This window comes from Miscanthus floridulus, chromosome 9, assembly GCF_019320115.1.
Source record: "Miscanthus floridulus cultivar M001 chromosome 9, ASM1932011v1, whole genome shotgun sequence".
NCBI lineage: Eukaryota > Viridiplantae > Streptophyta > Magnoliopsida > Poales > Poaceae > Miscanthus > Miscanthus floridulus.
The window spans coordinates 77760047-77779759 of NC_089588.1; the positions used below are offsets into that span (position 1 = coordinate 77760047).

The 19713-nt window shown below is 46.5% G+C and overlaps 2 protein-coding genes across 4 annotated transcripts; one reads left to right on the forward strand and one right to left on the reverse strand.

Moving 5' to 3' along the window:
• Positions 1 to 337: 337 nt before the first annotated feature.
• Positions 338 to 3298, forward strand: LOC136482204 (5-formyltetrahydrofolate cyclo-ligase, mitochondrial-like). Its single transcript, XM_066479439.1, has 6 exons — positions 338 to 613; positions 1503 to 1640; positions 1704 to 1865; positions 2064 to 2105; positions 2913 to 3015; positions 3202 to 3298. The coding sequence occupies exons 3-6, from the start codon at positions 1763 to 1765 to the stop codon at positions 3221 to 3223; spliced, it is 270 nt and encodes an 89-aa protein (XP_066335536.1). The 5' UTR covers positions 338 to 613; positions 1503 to 1640; positions 1704 to 1762; the 3' UTR covers positions 3224 to 3298.
• Positions 3299 to 15749: 12451 nt separating this feature from the next.
• On the reverse strand, positions 15750 to 19257 carry LOC136482205 (protein Rf1, mitochondrial-like). Of its 3 annotated transcripts, none has more exons than XM_066479442.1 (3): positions 17525 to 19257; positions 16123 to 17458; positions 15750 to 15952 (listed from the first exon to the last, which is right to left on the reverse strand). In XM_066479442.1, exons 1-2 carry the CDS (start codon positions 18840 to 18842, stop codon positions 16404 to 16406), a joined length of 2373 nt encoding a protein of 790 aa, XP_066335539.1. In that variant the 5' UTR covers positions 18843 to 19257; the 3' UTR covers positions 15750 to 15952; positions 16123 to 16403. The 3 variants fall into 3 exon arrangements, with proteins under 3 accessions (XP_066335539.1, XP_066335540.1, XP_066335538.1); XM_066479443.1 differs by having other exon boundaries at positions 16123 to 17212; positions 17372 to 19257; XM_066479441.1 differs by having other exon boundaries at positions 16123 to 19257.
• Between the last annotated feature and the right edge of the window lie 456 nt (positions 19258 to 19713).

The following is a 19713-nucleotide window of genomic DNA, read 5'->3' on the forward strand; positions in this document are numbered from 1 at the left end:
AAGTAAACAAAATAAAGTAACCAAATATATAAAAACGGCACAAAAAATCCTCAAATTCTAATTAGGAGTTCCTGGTACTTTAAAAGGGTTGCACAAAAAATTTGGAGGCCAAAAACAAAATAAAAAAAAAAAAAATGCCGAGTGCCGGGGCATGGCACTCGGCAAAGGGGTCTTTACTGAGTGGCACGGATAAGACACTCGGCAAAGAAGGTTCTGATTTTTTTTTTTTAGAAATTTTCTCTATATGCCGACGGCCGAATCGGGGTACTCGGCAAAGTTGCCTCCTTTGCCGAGTGCCTCCCTGATCCGGCGCTCGGCAAAGGGGCGTGTGGGGGGCACTTAAGCGAGTTCGCCCGGGCACAGTCCAAGCCACACGGAGAGCCCCCGCGCGCGCTGCTCCCGGCCATCCCCGCACCCGCCAGCCACTCCCCGTGCGCCGCGCCCGCCAGCCACTGGGCCCCGCCGACGCCGCGCGCCGCCCACCGCAGCCCCTCCCCGCGCCCCAGCCGGATGTAGGCGTCAGCTTCGGCAGAGGGTGGGGGAGGCAGCGCCGCCACGCGGAGCAGCCCGGCGGCCGTGCACGCCACCAAGGACGACGCCGCGGCCAGCGAAGGTGATGCCTCGCGACCTGCTTCGAGTGTGTCTGCTTCGATTCCGGTTCTGTAACGCGGTTGTTGGGGGGTGTTGGTCACCACATGTTCGTCGATTTGCCAACTAGGGAGTGCGCTTTGCCCGTGCTACTTTGCTAGCTTTTTACGAAGACACAGACTGGACGCTTAGTAGTTAGGAGTAGAAGGGTTGTGAAAAAATTGTGTAACTTCACGGTAGATTTTACATTTTATTTCAACTTCATGAGACTGTAACATTGGGGCGTGTCTGAGAACCTGATGCGAAATGCTATTTGATTCCTTACTACAGATAAATGGTGTATTTACAATTAAGATAATGAAAGCGTCAGGGCAGGCACTAGCAAAATTAAAGATTGCTGTGCTCTAACTTTGCTTTTACATTAGTGCAACTAAGGGGGTGTTTGGTTCCATGGACTAAATTTTAGTCCATGTCACATCGGACGTTCGGATGCTATTTAGGAGAACTAAATATAAGTTAATTATAAAACTAATTACATAGATAGAGACTAATTTACGAGACGAATTTATTAAGCTTAATTAATCCGCCATTAGCACATATTTACTGTAGCACCACATTGTCAAATCATGGGTTAATTAGGCTTAAAAAATTCGTCTCGCAAATTAGCCACAATCTGTGCAATTAGTTATTTTTTTCGTCTATATTTAATACTTCATGCATGTGTCCAAACATCCGATGGGACAGGGACTAAAATTTTCCTGTAGAAACCAAACACCCCCTAAGTGGACTATACTTTAGAGACCTTAACTAGTATGGAGATGTCTATACTATACTACTGTTACTTTCTGGGACAAAGTTTTCATTGTGTTGTTTGATTTGAGTATTTGGAGGTAAAAAATTTCTTGTTTTTCTAGATCTGGCTATTCAAACTACAATCTTAGATTCCGCTTGGTTCAAAGCAAGCAAACGGTTGTGTGCTTATATAAGCTGTCAGCAGTTGCGAGAAGTCGATACATCAAAAATACTAGAAGGGTGTCTATCATCGAATCCTGGTGAGTCCATCTGTAGTTATGCTCGTTACTGATTCTGTCACTAACAATTAGGTTTTCCTTAAGGACAAGAGGAACTGGCAAAGGATCTTTATGTTCCTCGAGTGGAGGATAAGAACAGTAATATGCGGATGCTCAAAATCACCACCATGGATGATTTAGTTAAGAATTCAATGAACATTCTGGAACCATCACCTGTGGATGCTACCGGGAATGATCGTGAAGATGGTATGAAATTTCATTTCCATGTTACTGCAAAAAGCTTTCTCCACATCTATATATATAAGTTACTGCATCGATATATGGGGTGTTTAAGTTGGCATGTATTCACTACCTGCCCTGTCTAATGTATATAAGTTTCTGCATCCATGGGGTGGTTAACTTTACATGTATTCACTACTTCTGATCCTCTTTTTATCCTTGCAGTATTGTCATCATCTTCCCCTGTTGATCTTTTGTTATTGCCTGGTATGTCCTCTATATTTACTTCATAAATGCTCCGTCACATGAACTGGGGTAGCTTGTCACTCCAATTTTGATGTGAAAGTCCCTCCTTGCGGCAAGGGGATATACAGTGCTATAGAAATGTTCCATTTTTTATTTTTCTGTGTAAGAAATCAAGTATAAAGGTAAGCAAGAGGTATGCTGCAGTTACCAATTCGTTGTCAACTGAACTATCTCTCTGTGTATCATCCCTTTTTGCAGGTTGGGTCCTTCCAATTTGTAATTGGATTGACCCAAACTCCTAAACAATTTCATGCACTATACTAAAATATCCTTTTAGAACTATCTATTTGTCAATTATTCACTATATGTCTGCCTCTTATCCTATTTCTGTTGTATCTCACAGATATTTGTGTTTAAACACATACAAGGAGACGTGTTGTTTACTGAGTAGCAGTAGTAGTCAAGTCTTATATTCCATACAGAAAATTCAAGTCACCTTTTGTCAAGTTCTCACTAATGTGTATCCACTGATATATAGTAGCAAATAAATGGTCCTTGGAGAAGCATAAAGTACTAGTTACCATAGCAGAAAAAGTTCCTTTTTCGTTTGGTTTCAGAGGTAGCCGTTCCGTCCTGTTTGGAAGAAAACTCTCTTTGTCTCGTTGTGAGAACTTCAAAACTTAAAATGGATAATGAACTTTTGCAAAATATTACTTTCAGATTCAAGTAGAATTGCAAGTTAGAGTGACCACTACATGTTACAGAATTGGACATTTCTTTTTCTTGATGTGCCTGTAGCCTGCGCAATAACTTATCCATCTATTTCAGAAAAAGGTGAAGTAATAAGCACGCATTACAAGCTATTTTATGCTGATATTCGTGACATACCAAAACTGGATTCAGTTATTCGCATGGCTGAAATGGATCCTAGGTAAGCTTCTTTTCTCTTCTGATATGAAAACATGTTGAACTAGAAAATATGCCACACAATATAGGGACACCATCAATTAGGATACATGCATGATGTAGTTTCTATGTCTTTTTAATATAAACCAAGCTTTCAAGTGTTTGATATAGCTTTCTGTTGTCATCAGCTTGCCAACCTTTATAATTGCAGAGTGTGTGCTTATTTACCTTGACCCGACTGCCACTGGTGCTATCGTGAGTTGGGCATCTCAAAGTTCTCCACTGCTGTCTTTTTCTTATACGAGCAGGTCGAATCATTCTCATGGTGTACTATATTTTGCCTCTTAGGTGTAGCCTTTGGAATTGATGGCTAATGTTTTGATGCAGATTCATCCGGATGATGCATTTGGGGGGCAAAGAATTTTTTTTTTAAAAAAAATTCAAACTTTGCTGAGTGCTAGCCAGAGGGCACTCGGCAAAGAAATTTAAAAAAAAAAATTCAAACTTTGCCGAGTGCCAGCCAGAGGGCACTCGGCAAAGAATTTTTTTTTAAAAAAAAATTCAAACTTTGCCGAGTGCCAGCCATAGGGCACTCGGCAAAGAATTTTTTTTTAAAAAAAAATCAAACTTTGCCGAGTGCCAGCCATAGGGCACTCGGCAAAGAAATTTAAAAAAAAAATCAAACTTTGCCGAGCGCCGGCCAGGGACACTCGGCAAAGAATTTTTTTTTAAAAAAAAATAAAAAATCTTTGCCGAGTGCCTGCAGGGTTGGCACTCGGCAAAGAGACCGTCAACGGGACCGGCGCCGTGACGGTCGCTTTTCTTTGCCGCTCGGCAAAGCCTTTGCCGAGTGCCCGATAAAAGACACTCGGCAAAGAGGGCTTTGCCGATCAAATTTTTGCCGTGTGTTTTTTGCCGAGTGCAATTTGACCTTTGCCGAGTGCCTCAGGCACTCGGCAAAGAACCTGAATCCAGTAGTGTACACTACTTAAAGCTTCATGGTCACTTCATGTTATCTTGCCAACATCATTCTATCGATTAAATCTAAGGACGACCCACTGATATCCTACGTAGCTGAATCAGTACAGAATTGTGGGCGTACCTCTTCTTGCAGTCGAACGAAGTCACAAATGGTGACGCTGTCGTATGGGGCCCATTCTGCTCCATCGCATCATGTTCCCTACCATCGCAAATAGTCTCCTTGTCGGCATGTCCTGCATCTTCATTCCTACAGCCCTGACGCACTTCATCTGCTTGCTCTATCTCCACTCCCCCGCCATTGGCGTCTGCAGCTTGGCCTGCACCACCCAATGCCGCGCTCCCCAATCCATCTCCGTTAGCAGTTGCTGCGAATCTTAGCCGGCTGCTCGTTGCGACCACCGTCGCCAGCGCGTGAAGCCCTTCAACATCCACTACGCGATCCAGGCGCTTTGCCGAGTGCCCGAGGCACTCGACAAAGCCCCAAATACACTCGGCAAAGGCTTTACCGAGTGCCGCACTCGGCAAAGGCCACTCGGGAAAAAAATGGCCGGCAAAGCAGCCTTTGCCGAGAGCCATTTGTCGCCGAGTGCCAAGACAGCACTCGGCAAAGAAAACGAGCCAGTCACGGCGCAGGAAACGGTGATGGTGGCTTTGCCGAGTGCCAACCCGGACGGCACTCGGCAAAGTTTTTCATTTTTTTTAAATTCTTTGCTGAGCGCCGCCCGGGTTGTCACTCGGCAAAGTTTTTAATTTTTTTTTAATTCTTTCTTTGTCAAGCGCTGTCCGGGATGGCACTCGGCAATGTTTTTTATTTTTTATTTTTAAAATTTCTTTGCCGAGCGCCGGACGGGTGGCACTCGGCAAAGTTTTTAAATTTTTTTTAAAAAAAATATTTGCCGAGTGCTATGGTCATGGCACTCGGCAAAGCTAGGAAACGGGTTGCTACTTTTTCCAGCTTTGCCGAGTGCAGTGACTATTGCACTCGGCAAACTGACCAAAAATAGTGTTTTTTCATTTTTTTACATTCCATCACGACAAACACAAATTATCACATATATCTCACATCCATCCAAACATACATCACATATTTATCACATCCATCGCATATATCACATCCATTGCATATATCACATACATCAATCTAAACATATATCGCAAATATCACAGTTATCTAAATATACCACTAGTGCATGACAAGTATATCAGAAATCCATCACGAAGTGAACAACAAATGCAAATACAACTAATGCTACTCATCAGAAAGGTGGAAACTGAGTGCCTGGTGAAGGAAAAGCTGGATCAGTCGGAGGCGCATGAGCTGGATTATTTGAACCCTCCGACTGAGGCAGCACAAAGGAGAAGAGATTGCATGCGTTAGACAAGATTACTTGGATAGCTAATCTAGGTCATACAAGCAAGGCACAAGCGAAAACTCACAGGAGTAGCTACAACTGCACGAGTCGGAGGTGGAGCGAACAGCCCAGGTGGCACAGCTAGACCCGTATGTTGCCCAAGAGTCTGCATGAACTGCATCATTTCCGCCATCCTCTGCGTCTGGGCCTCTCACATGGCCCGCTCGGACTGCAGCTGGGCCGCCAGGTCTTGACGTTGCCTTGCTTCTTCTTCCAGCCGGGACTGCAATATTTCACTCCAATGTTTCAGTAATGCAAAGCTAATTAAGGTGTGTAAAGATCAATATACGACGAGTAAAACAGGAATAACCTCGAGTGCGTCGAATCGTTGCTGTGAAGCGCTTGGCCGTGGCCGTATGGTCGGGCCTTCACTCGTGCTCCATGCTCGGATCTGGGAGAGAGAGGGAGTAGAGGTCGAGTCGATGACGCCATCACCAAGCCAGTATCGCCCATGCTTCTTGCCTCCACCCACCCTCATGACGATCTCTGCATCAAAGTCCTAGGTGCTCGGGTCGTACTGTGGCCCATGGACCGACCTTGTCGCCGACGTGTACTCACTGATGCGGGTGTGGACGCTCGGGTTGGTGTACGCCTCGGGCGGGTCCTCCGGGTTGTAGGAGACGGCGGACGTCGCCTTGCCCTTGTGGGACATACACCATGCCTGGAAGTCAGAGCATTGCTGACCACCATGTGCCTCCGACTACGAGAAAGATAGCAAGATGATTAGAAATCAGGCATAATTGAGCGTTAGAATAGATAAATGAATTCGCGTATCCATAATTGTTTGTATCCGACGAGGTTGCGGTTGCCTTGATGGTGTGCTAGACCTTGCATCTGCAAATGCCGCTCCTGGGCAGCATCATGCGTCTCGACCCACGTGGGCGTGAACCACTTGTCCACGATCATCGCCCAGCACTCGGGATACAAGGAGCACCACCAGGGACACATCTACACAGCATCAAGTATTTGACATATAAAAAGATCAAAGTAAACCAACTTAATCTCAAAACGAATCAATATTAATGTTCTTTATCTACCTCAAGGTACTGGTCCCGGGTCAGCGTCATCTTTCTTGCTTCTTCTTTGCTGACCTTCTCTCCAAGTTTTGACCCATAGTAGGTTATGATGGTCTGGATGCATGTCTCATGATGCATGTCGGTGACGAGTTTTTTTACAGGCTTTGGTAGCCACCAAATCTGCCCTGGCCTCAGATCCCTCCTCGCATCTGTAATAAGTCTGTATACAGATGCGATGTATCCATTCAATATTTCAAGAAAAGTCCAATGAATGCATGTATTGAGCAGTGTAGTGCGAGGGAGACTTACCCAAAACTCCGCCTTCACCCGCTCCGCCTTGTTGGGGTAACCCACATCGGGGGCGGCGGCATAGTGGTCAAACGTCCAGGCCGGCTCCCTCCTACTGGCATAGTCAACCAGGCCAGGGTAGTGTTGCCTACACAGAAGACCCAGGATGCCATTGATCAGGCGTCCGTGACCACCACCCGACACAATCGTCCAGTTCCTGCACAAGTAATTAAGAAAAATTATTAGTTTCTCTATCAATTTTCAACATATCATATGAAGTGGTGGTGATTAAATCTAAAGTTACTTACTTTTGCCCTTCGGGGCGAATCATTCGGCGTTGGTGAGGAAGCGGAACCGGAAGGAGGCTCGTCGGACCTCGCAAGTAGATGGTGGACGAACCAGAGGAAGTGGAACCCGTACCATCCTCGTCGTGCGTCCCCTCCCCCTCGTGAGCCCCCTCCTCCTCGTCTGTCTGCCGAACTAGCTCGTCGTCGTCCCCGGGCCTCGCCTCCTCCTCCTCCTCCTCACGCTGTGTGGTAGGAGGCGGCGGCGGCTGCCTCCTGCGGCGGCTGCTCCTCCTCCTCCTCCTGTCCGACGGCCCCTCACCTGGAGCGGCATCTGTAGTGCGTCGTGTTTGGTAAAGCGAGGACACGTCCCTGTGACGGTCGCTTCGGCCTGCCATCTTTGTTCAATCACCTGCAATTAAAAAGAATAAACAAGACTTAATTAGAAATAGAAATAGATGCAAAATAAACAAAACATAATTACAAAAACATAGTATTACATGTATTAGAAATAATCTTCATGATTGGGATTAGCTGGATCATAGGTCTCGTCATCACTATCAACATTGTCATTGCCCAAATAATCAACACTATCCGAAGGAGGAATGTTGTTTTCATTGTCATTGCCTAAACGTAATCGCTCAAGCATTTTGAAGTCCTTCACATTTTGCACCTCATCTCCAGCGTCCTCGTCATCAACCCTTTCATTGTCTAGTTCCATTTCGATGGCTTCGGTTAAGACTATCTCAAACCTCCCTTCTAGCCCCTCTTCTTGAAAGAACTCTCCGTCATATGTGTGTGGGTTGAAGTTGTAATCTTAATCGTTTGGGACAGGTAGCTTACCATGTGGCGAGACCTTGTGCACAATAGCCCAACCCTTAAGATGCCCTTTGGTTTGGCACGCGTATGACGTATAATAAACCTGCGTGGCCTATTGAGCCACAATTTAGACATCGTCTCCTGGATAGACGGAATCCTGTCAAATTTTGACTAGCCCAAGATTAGGGGTCCGTCTCGTTACTCGAGTATCAAACCAATGACATTTGAATATGACAGGATTAAAAGGTTTGGCACCATAAAATGAAAGTTCGTATATTTCTTCAATTCTTCCATAATAGTTGAGGCCATCAGTGCCGGGCGTAAAAACTCCACCATTTGTGGTTTTTTTATTAGGCCGACTCTGCTCGTAGCTTGCTGTGTGAAAGCGATATCCATTTACGTCATAACTTGTAAATGACCTGACCCTTAAGGCATAACCATTTACAACCTGTCTCAACTCATCACTTATATACGCATTGGTTTGGGCCTGCAAGCTCAAGCAGGATAGATCGTTATATTATTCAAACATATGAGCAACTAAGTACGAGCTAAATTGGACGGTACGATATTTTTGAACCAAGAAATGAAACCAGGCCTCCCTAGTCCCGCACCCTATGAAAGAAGGGTATCATTTTCCTACGGGGTAGGATCCCTTGATTGATGCCAGGATTCATGAAGAAATTCCCTGTACCAACGAGAAACAAGGGAGTTGGATGCAAAATAGTGACGGCATACTAAAACAAGATCGTTGAGAACTTACCTCACATATGGCTACACCTCGACAAGGTTGGTCAACACATATAGCATGATACTGCGCCACTCTTCAATACTCAAGTGGTTAGTGGTCGATGCACTTGCGCTTTTGAGTTGCCCTTGGAAAAGGCTGAGGTTCGATTCATTTTCGCCAGCATTATAACGAGGGGGTAGATTATGCACGCTAGGAAGGTTCTTGGTGTAGTATTTTTCTGTGAAGTTTGACACCTCCTCCAGAATGTATGCCTCTCCAATGAAAGCCTCAATTTTGGCTTTATTTCTACTTTTTTGCGAAGAGTCTTTAGACATCTCTCGATTGGATAGCACCAACAGGCCTGCACGGGCCCTCCCCATTCGTGCCTCATACGGGAGGTGCACAATCAAATGCTGCATCGACAAGAAGAAGCCGGGTGGAAAGATCTTCTCCAACTTACAGAGCAACACAGGTGCCCCTTTTTCCAAGTCATCAATGACGGTCCAAGATAGCTCCTTGGCACAAAGCTAGCGCAAGAAATAGCTCAACTCTATCAGCACTAGCCAGACATGCTTAGGGACATAGCCTCGAGCCATCGCCGGAAGAAGCCGCTCAATCCATATGTGGTAGTCATGACTCTTCATCCTGTTGACTCACAGAGTAGATAAGTTCACTCCCCTCTTTAGATTCACTGCAAACCCATCAGGGAACATTAGCGTCTGGATCCATTCAAGTACTTCCCTCCTTTGTTTGCTGGTCAAGACGAAATCAGCCTGAGGCCTTCTCCAATTCTTGCTGCCTCTAGGAGGCTGCATCTCTTGATTTGGTCTATCGCATAATGTTGCCAGGTCCACTCTAGCCTTAGGGTTGTCCTTAGACTTTTCAGTGTCCATGAGTGTTGCCCAAAGTGCCTTGGCGATATTCTTTTCAGTGTGCATTACATCAATGTTATGTGGCAGAAGAAGGTCATCAAAATATGGGAGCCTCGTCAAGCCCGACTTATGAGTCCACATATGTTGCTCACCATATCCCACAAAACCACCTTCTTGATTGGCCACGAGAGCATCTATCTGAGCATGAACCTCGGCACCAGTCATCATCCATGGTGTAGGGTCTGACACTACGACACCTTTCGTAAAGTTCTTGATGTCTTATCTGAATGGATGGTCAAGAGGTAGGAATTAACGATGTCTGTTGAACGACGAATACTTGCCACCCTTCTGCAACCAAATGAACCTCACACCTTCCTTGCATATTGTGCATGGCAACTTCCCATGAACACACCAGGCGCAGAATATCCCATACGCCAGGAAGTCATGCGGGGAGTAGTGGTACCAAACGTGCATTTTGAAGGTTGTCTTTGTAGCTCGGTCGTATGTCCATACCCCTTCGTCCCAAGCACAGACCAATTCATCAAACACGAGCTCCATGAACACACCCATATTACTCCCTGGGTGTCCAGGAATTATCAACGACAAGAATACGTTATGTCGTTGAAAGGAGACACCGGGGGGAGATTAAGGGGGATAATGAAGATGGGCCAACATGCGTATGGGGTATCCATCATTCCATAAGGATTGAACACATCTATTGCCAGCGCGACACATACATTACGAGCCTCATCTGCTTTGTCATGATGTTTGTCATTAAAGCGGATCCAAGCTTCACCATCGGATGGATGTACCATCTTGTTAGGATTGTACCATTTGCCATTTTTATGCTATGTCATCTGTTTCGCGGATTCCTCGGTCATGTATAGCCATTGGATCCTCGGTAGGAACGGAAGGTACCGTAGGATTTTCACGGGGATCGTAAGTTGCCCCTTCTGGCCATCATCAGAGTCTACCTCTAGGTACCTGGAGGATTTACACTTTGGACAGAACTTTGCATGCTCGTGTTCTTTCCTAAATAGGACGCACCCCTTCGGACAAGCATGTATCTGCTCATACGGCATCTTAAGTGCACGTAGGAGTTTTTGTGACTCGTACATGCTTTTTGGCAGAATGTGGCCCTTCGGAAGCAGTGTGCCAATCACGGCCAACATCTTATCGAAGCCTTCTCGACTCAAGTTTAACTCGGACTTCAACCCCATTAAGTGTCCAATGGCATCCAGTTGAGACACCGTTGACCGATCGTGAAGGGGTTTCTGTACTGAGTCCATCATGTCGTAGAACGCCTGTGCGGCTGCCTCCATCTCCTCCTTCTCATGTCCCTCATCGAACTGGCCTTGGTGAAAGTCATCTAACATGTCTGCTACCCCAGCATCAGCATCAAAAGCCTCCACCCATGGTCTCACCACCTCCTCTCTCATACGATGGGCTTCACCATGGTGGACCCATCAGGTGTAGTCTGGCGTAAATCCATTCTTCACAAGATGTTTACCCATTTCCACCTTATTTACCCTTCTCCTGTTTCCACATTTGCTGTAGGAACACAAAACTAGGTAATGTCCTTTAGCAACCTTGCCAAATGCACTGTTCAAGAAAGCATCGGTCTTGTTCATCCATTCCGTGGTGTAATCACTCTGACTTCTCCAGCTCGTGTACATCCACTGATGGTCATCCATCTTCTAACATATGTATCAGCGAGTAATGTAACCATCAATTGCATCTACATGGTGTTCCTACTGTCTAATAGGTGAGGATAGGTCCTAATCCCACCCGAGGATGCGTAGATGATGTTAGTTTCCATGCTCTACTCCTATCCGAGATAGAATTTCGGCAGCAACTCCCCACTGTTCTCCAGATACACATCCTGCCAAACAAGAGTGTGTATCCGAAGAACAACAGAGAGGTGATGCCGAAACTCTGTCTCGGACCAGAGCAAACCATGGAAACTAACCCATCTACGCATCTGCGGGCTGTCCAAAAAACGTGGACAATCCGAAACAGATACGGTCATAGATATGCAAAGATCTGCATACCTCCAACTGTATCTCTTTCGAATGGGAGACGCATAACTAGGTTACGTGATCTATGACCATGATACGGAAAGAGGGATTATACCTAGGGTGGTGGCGGAGTCAGGCTAGTGGGGCCATGGCGGGTCGGTGCAGTGGCGAGGCGACGCGGTGCAGGCAGACCGGCACGGCGACGGGAACTCCGACTCGGCTCCGATGGGCTCTTCTCTACAAAAATGGAACAAAATATTGTCATTTAAAAAAAATTCGGCAGAACCTCCCCTGCACGGTGAGGTTTCCAAAACCTGCAAAAAAACAATGGCACGATGGCCGACAAGCACATATGTCTCAAGAGAAGCCATGTAGTTTGAATATCAATCCATGCAGAAGAATATATCCAAGTAGTACCACTACTTCTACTACTACTTCCACTATTGCTACTACTACTACTACTACCACTAGTTCTACTACTACAACTATTGCTACTACTACCACTAGTTCTACTACTACTACCACTACTTCTACTACTACTACCACTAGTTCTACTACTACAACCACTACTTCTAATACTACTACTACCACTAGCACTACTACTACTACAACTATCACTACCACAACAACAACAACAACAATAGAGAAGGCATACCTGACGGGCGCCGGGGGTAGGGGCGGGCAGCGTCGGGGTCGTGGTCGGGGTCGCGCGGAGTCGGGAATGGGGTCGGGCACGGGCAGCGTCAGGGCGCGCGGTCCACGGGGCATAGCTGGGGGAAGGGCCGGCGTTGGCGGGCCGGGGGCAGGGTGCGGCCAGGGGTAGGGCACGGCCGTCGTGGGCCGGGGGCAGGGCTGGCGTTGGCGCGGCCGCGGGTAGGGCGTGGTGGCAGGGCCGGCGTGGCTAGGGGCGGGGGTAGGCGCGGGGAGGGGCTGCTGGGGTTGGGGGGGGCGCTGGGAGGGGCTGCGGCGGGTGACAGGCGGCGCGTGGGGCGGGGAAGGGTGCGGCGGCAGGGCCGGCGCGGCCGGGGGCTGCCGGGGGCGGGGCCAGGCGCGGGGAGGGGCTGCGGGGGGCGGGGGTGGCACGGGGAGGGGCTCCGACGAGCGGCGCGCGGGGCGGGAAGGGCGGCTGCGGCGGCAGCGCAGTCACTGGCGGGCGCGTGGGGGGCTTTTTTTCTAAGTGGCTGGCTAGCAATTTTAAGTGGATGGGACCTTTGCCGAGTGCCCCGATCTGGCACTCGGCACGTGCATCAGAAAATGATATTCATGGTAATGAAAAAATTTGAACAACACATGCATCAGAATTTCCGATCCGTTCCTGGATACGGCCTCACACTACACTCAATACCATGAATATCATTTTTTGAATCATTAAATTCCATTATTTGATGCACGTGCTGTTCAAATTTGCATTTTTCAAAAAAATCAATTAAATGAAATAAATTAAATAAATATAGCAAATAGTTCGGGAAATATACCAAATTTCGACATGAAGTACCAAGTACTGTAAGAGGACTACAGAAAAAGTTTGAAGGTCAAAATACAAAAAAAAATTGGTTTGTCGAGTGCATCTTTTGACACTCGGTAAACATGCTCTTTGCCGAGTGCCACCTGGTAGGCACTCGGCAAAGGGAACACTTTGCCGAGTGTTCGTGGGGACACTCGGCAAAGAGCGTGCCAATTTTTTTTTAAAATGTTTGCCGAGTACCTCTCCGCCCAGCACTCGGCAAAGTGGTAATTTTGTTTTTTTGTTGCAGTGCGATTTAGGATTTAGATTTAAAAAAAAAGGAAAACATCTTTGCCGAGTGCCCCGATCTGGCACTCGGCAAAGCGGCAGCCCTAGATCTTTGCCGAGTGTCAGGGTCTGGCACTCTACAAACATCTTTGCCGAGTGCCCCGATCTGGCACTCGGCAAAGCGGCAGCCCTAGATCTTTGCCGAGTGTCAGGGTCTGGCACTCTACAAACCTGGACGGTAGGCGGCGGCCGTTACCTGACACCGTTTTTTGCCGAGCGCCAGAGTTTGCCGAGTGCCTGACACTCAGCAAAAAGGGCCTTTGCCGAGTGTATGGCTTTGCCGAGTGCCTGACACTCGGCAAAGCCTTCTTTGCCGAGTGTATATCTTTTCCGAGTGCGGCACTCGGCAAAATAGCTCTTTGCCGAGTGCCCAATTTTTAGCCATCGGCAAAGAAAGTTGCACTCGACAAAGGCCCTCTTTCTCGTAGTGATCTCTCAGTGTTTGACTGGTTCCGCCCATCTCTCTATTTGAATTTGCAACTTCTCCTTGGTCCCCTCGGCACCCTGCCGCCCTGTTCGCTTGAAAAGTCATTGTTGAAAGTACTGCTCGCTGATTTGTTGCGAGAGAAAAACACTATTCCGTATATTACAGACACATTCATTACCTCAGCTACCTCTCTGTCCGCCAACTACCCACCCATACTCTCGGTCTTCCTCTCTCTCATCCACGTAGGCGACATGGTGTTCTCATTAGTCACAAACCGCGCTCCCACTGACTATCTTGCTCTGTCTCCCGTACCCCAATCTCCACGCGCCGTGCTGCTCTCCACCGTTAGATCAAGGTGGGTACGTGACACGGGTTCTACCAAATCCGCGTATTGAACGTGGATTTGGTACAACTGGTTACCCACCTTGATCGGACGGACAGGAGGAAGTGCGGGTGTGGAGATTGGGTAGTGGACATCTGGTGACATGGAAGCCGTGGCCAATAGTACAGCATGGATCTTGACGTGGATGAGAGGGAGAGGAGAATTGCTTGTATGGAGTAGGTTGGCCGGCGAGGAGGTAGGTATGGAAGTAAATGCGGGGCAAGGGCTCCTTCCGGCGTACGGAAGGCCGAACTTCCCGCTCTCCTTCCGGACCTTCGCCCTATCTTTGGGATAATTAACTTTTGACCATTATCACCAATGGCGACTCCTGAGATAGCAGCTTTAGGTTTGGCGCTACGTTTTTAGCATCGGAGAGAGAAAAACGATACATATTTACCACTTTTGCTCGTATGGCACGCCAGCTCCGCTGTGCAGCTCGAATCCGAGTCATCAGAGTTTTTTAAATTTATTTTTTCGAATGTAAATTATTTTATATATTTTTTAGTTTCATGATAAATATTATATAAATAATGATTGATTAATTGATATATTTATTTATTAAATATTTAATGATTACTATATTATTTGTTATGAGCTATTCTTCTCTATGTTATATACCTACATACTTTATTCTCCACTTGCGTAATAGTTTTGTAATTACAAAATAATTGATAAAGCAAAATGGCTACTCGTTGCCTACCATTCTTATTTAATTTTATTCATTGAACCTACTATTTTGTTTAAAATTATCTATTATAATTTATTTCACTTCGATATCAGAGATTATTAGGAGTGTACTGGGGTACTTTGATTTTTATTTCACTTTGGTTATGGACAAACTTAGAAGTAAGACTATTCATCTATGTTGAATTTAATAATATGCACTTTGAATTGGGTCAATATCCGAATAGAATCTGAATCCAAGACATTCGTTCGTATCTGTATTCAGCAAGATCCGTATCCATAGATCCGATCCATATCCGGCAAGATCCATATCCATCCATGCATCGCTGTGATAGGATGATTTCAGCATTTGTCATCACCCTACCAAAAGTCCAAAACAGCCATTTAAAAAAAATAAGTTCACAAGTTTAACTTCTGGTCCTTTAATTTAATTTAAAAGATGGCACTTTCACCCCAAAAAAAAATGGCACCGTACCTAAGATGTGTTTGATTGGTAACCTATACAGTATGTTTCAGAGGATACAAAGCTAAATTGTAGTTATTTTGACCAAAATTAGCATATAGTATTTGCTCGGGTGCTAAATTTTGTATTTGTCCATCCTAGTTCATTTTATAGTGGTTAAATTTGACAAAAATCATCATAGCTACTAATTTGATGCGCGACTAGTACTAGTTCAGTTTAGTAGTCGAGTAAAAACCAAACAGCGTCTCAAATAACCAACCTTGCCAACTTTTACACCACACCACGCGAGTTGTTGGTTTCGCATTCGCCCCTATTGGGCTATTGCACCGACTCCCACATCGTTTGGTCGGTCCCGAGTCGTGGGCTCGCGGGCTCGCCTGGCAGGCTGGCACCAACACGCCGCTCTCCAACGCTTGGTCCTCGCAGGCCTTGCCCTCTTCTGCGTCATGACTATGAGCATAGACCCCAAGCTCCTCCGTCCGACTCCAGTCCGAGGGCTGCTTCTGTTCTGCACCATGACATGCCGAGCTCGGCGGCTCTGCCAGGTCGCCAAGAGAGCTCAACGCAAGCTCCATACTCCATCAGAATTCAGAATTCAGCAGTCATAATCTCATTCTTCATAAGTGCAACATCAGTTGTGTTAACAGCCATGATAAAACATGCTACAAGAGAAGATCGCACATCAGTTGTGTACGGAAAGCACACAGTTTGGAGAGTAAAACATCACCACTGCTGCACCATCTGCCGAGCGAATATGCTTCCGAAAACATCAAAAGCTCCTTCATCAGGCCATTTGCCTGAACATTCGGTACATAATTGCTGAATCAAAACTCAAAAGGTACAGAATTGTTGAATCAAAAGTAAAAGAACATCTGAATATCAAGCAGGTCAAATGAGAAGAAATCTTCCAAGAAAACATGCACATTAAGTCAACCGACTGTTTTAGATAAGATCACATTTAGCGTACCAGTGGCAGGTGCGTGAAAGGACTGATTCCGAAAATATTCATTATATCATGCCTCATGTGATTACAAGTGCTACATTCTCTGTCAGAATTCAGAAGTCATTCTTCATAAGTACAACATCAGTTGTATTAACAGCCATGATAAATAAATATGCTAATGCTACGAGAGAAAATCTCACATCTACTTGACTTTTAACCTGCAGCTAATTTCCCAGGTGTAAACAGCATGTCAAGATGGGATTTTTTCTTGGAGATCCATGCTTCCTCGTAAGATTTACTAACAATCAATATAGGTTGGCCCCTCCAAGAAAATGATACTTTGCAGGGAGAAATCTTATGTGTTCCCGACAAGTCCCTTTGCTTGAGAAGAGATCAATCAGCAACATTGTGGTTGAATGTTCAAGTGAGAAATTCCTCTCATCAATTTTGGACAGGTAAGTTCCAGCCCTGACTATTTCATTTTTCTCTAGTAATTCTCTAACCACACGATTCAGCAATCGAGAATTGGCCTCACAGCCAGCATTCTCCATGGATGAAAACATATCGTCTGCCTCTTCCACCAATCCTTCTTTTATAAGATTTGTCATCATTACACTGTAAGTCACAACAGAAGGCAGCAGCCCACTTCTTGAGATAGAAGCAAACAGATCCTTAGCTTCTTCAGCTCTCCTGGTTTGAAACATTCCAGCTATCATGATAGTAAGAGTTTTGATATCAATCTTTACATTCATTGCACGTAATTCTTTGAAAAGCAAGATTGCTTTATCAGAGCAACTGTTTTTAAAAAGTCCACTAAGAACTATCCTGTATGTATCTGTGTCCACTGATATTCCACTTTCAGCCATTTCATGGAACATTTCCATTGCAGCAACTGTTCTCTCAGCCTGAAATAATCCATGAAGTATGATGTTGTATAAAATAGTTGAAGGCTTCATTCCCTCATGCAATATTTCTCTGAAAAGACTCAACCCTTCATCGATCCTTCCAACTTTACAATAGCCATTAACGAGTGTACCGTACACCACAACATTTGGTTGAATGCCAGCTGACACCATAGCATCAAATACTTTTAATGCTTTCTCCATCTTGCCAACTAGACAGTACCCATCCATCAGCATACTATACACCATAACAGTAGGATGCATACCAATACTTACAGTTAAGTCAAATATATTTTGTGCGTCCAATACCCTTCCCACTTTGCAAAGGTTGTTTATTATCGAACTGAAGAAAACAATGTCAGGATGCATACCTTTAGTCATCATTTCCAAAACCAACTCCTTAGCTTTTGTCAAACCACCATGAATGCAAAAACCTTGAACCAGGCACCTGTAAGTAGCTATACTGGGTATTACTCCTTGGTCAATCATCTGATTAAATTTTTCCTCAGCATTATCCATCTTACCAATTCTGCAAAGCGCAGCTATCGCTGTCAAATAGGTTACCACATTAGGTTCCACTCCTTGCTCCCTCATTTCATTGAAGATAATCGTAGCCCTATCTAGCATTCCACAGTTAGCATATGCCTTGATTAGCACATTGAAAATATGGATGTCAGGCGTAATACTATCTCCAAGCATCAAATTGAAGAGATCTGCCATATCAACTAGGCATCCTTTAGTAGCGTACCCGTTGAGCATAATTTTGTAGGAGAAAATATCAGGTTTTTGGCCCTTCATTGCCATTGAGTCAAAAACATCTCTAGCATCCTTGATTTTTCCATGCTTGCAAAGGGAAGCCATTAACGAGTTCAAAGTAACAACATCTGGTAGGATGCCTCGACTTGTCATTTCTTTAAATACCCTCACTGCCTCCTTCCATTGGCCCCAAGAGGAATATCCATAGATCAAGTTATTATACGTCCAGTTATCTGGCTGAACACCTTTATCAACCATTTGTCGAAGGACAGCCTCTGCCTTGTCCATTGCTCTTGCCTTACACAGTGCATCAACAACGGAGTTATAAGTCATTAAATTAGGAGAAATGCCCTGCTGCACCATTTCATTGAATAGATCACATGCTTTATTAACATTGCCCTGCTTAAAGAGGGCATCGATGACCGTAGTATACGCAACCACGTCGGGCGAGCAGACAACTTTCCTTTCAGCCATCATGCGTAGCAATTCATCTGCCTGGCCACTCTTTCCGTCATTGCAGAGGCTCTTCAGAAGTATGCAGTAGGAGAAAACATCAGGCACATAGCCCAACTCAGGCATTCTGTGGAGAAGGATGTCCAGAGCCTCGTCTGTCCGCTTTGCTTCACAAAGGCCCTTGAGAAGGTTGCTGATGATGATGGTATCGACGCCCAATCCTGTCTTGAGGAGCTGGCCGAAGAAGGCCAGCGTTAGCTCCGGGTGGTGCGCCCGGGTGCAGCAGTCCATGAGTATGCTATAGGTACACAGTGTCGGGGACAGCACCTGCGGGCCGTCCGCTCGAGACACGCGGTTGAAGAGAGCGACGGCCAGGGCAGGGCCATCTCTACAGGCGGCGGAGGACGGCGCACGCGCGAGCACGGAGAGGAACCCGTTCAGCGAGCGCTCGGGGATGGGGGTGGCTTGATGCAGCAATTGGTCGAACAGGTGGTGTGCCGCCTCAGGGCGGAGCGTCCCTGACCGCACGCGCGCCGTGGCTGAGGCGAGGGAGAGGTGGGGAGCACGCGGCGACGGTGAAGAGCAAGCAGCGGTGGTGAAGACGGCGGAGGAGATGCGGGCACATGACCACATCGCGGCGTGTGATTTTGGGCGTCCTGGTTCCGCCGCTTGTCTCGCCCTCCGTTGAGAGGCCGCCCAGCGGCGCTAGAGCAGTCGCTGGCGGACCTCAACACGCGCACGCGTCTACCATGTTTGGTGACGCCGGCTGGCCCGCCGCCGCCGGCGGTTGCCGTCACCCTGGGTTGCCCCCACAGGTACAGTGGAGGCCATGGAGCTGGCGCTTCATGGATTTGTGGGAAGAGGAGTCGTGGATCGAGGATGTTGCGCGCTCGCGGTAGATGAGAGGCGCCGGCGGTGGAAGGCTCGGGAGCTCGGCGGCGCGTCGCCGGTGAGGCACGGCGGACGGGGTCACGGGGAGAGTTTGGGCCTCGGGGGAATTGGGAAGTGGCTACGGAAGATGGATCTACATCCTTCTAAAGATGTCAACGGCCCCGTTCCCGATTTCCCGCCGGGCATGAGGGACGGAGATGGTATAATTTTTCTCTTCGTAGGAAATTAAATAAGAAAAAAATCATCCCTCGGGTACGACGAGGACCGGAATGGTATGCATGCACCCGTCACTAGGGTTGAAAGCGGTCGAACTCGGCTAGGATAACTCCAATATTGTTTTCACTTTTACATTTTAATACGAAAACGAAATCGAATTCGGGAAGGTCGGAAACGAACACGAAAACAAACTAACGGGATATCGAAAACGAACTAATTCGATCGGGAACATGTCGAACACGATCAGAATACGAAAAGCAAAACGAAAACACCGGCCCGTAGAACCTAGTTGAGCATGACAACATGCCAACAGTCCGGTACCGACACAACCACACATGGTCATGCACAATTCACTTGTACACATACATTGATACACAAATCACCAATTCACCATGAC

What these genes read in the sequence shown, in the direction of transcription:
- LOC136482204 (XM_066479439.1), top strand. Translation starts at nt 1,763, where the DNA reads ATGCGGATGCTCAAAATCACCACCATGGATGATTTAGTTAAGAATTCA. An exon ending in CGGGAATGATCGTGAAGATG is followed by an intron (nt 1,866 to 2,063) that starts GTATGAAATTTC and finishes TTATCCTTGCAG; the next exon opens with TATTGTCATCATCTTCCCCT. An exon ending in ATGGCTGAAATGGATCCTAG is followed by an intron (nt 3,016 to 3,201) that starts GTAAGCTTCTTT and finishes TTATAATTGCAG; the next exon opens with AGTGTGTGCTTATTTACCTT.
- LOC136482205 (XM_066479441.1), bottom strand. Translation starts at nt 18,842, where the DNA reads ATGTGGTCATGTGCCCGCATCTCCTCCGCCGTCTTCACCACCGCTGCT.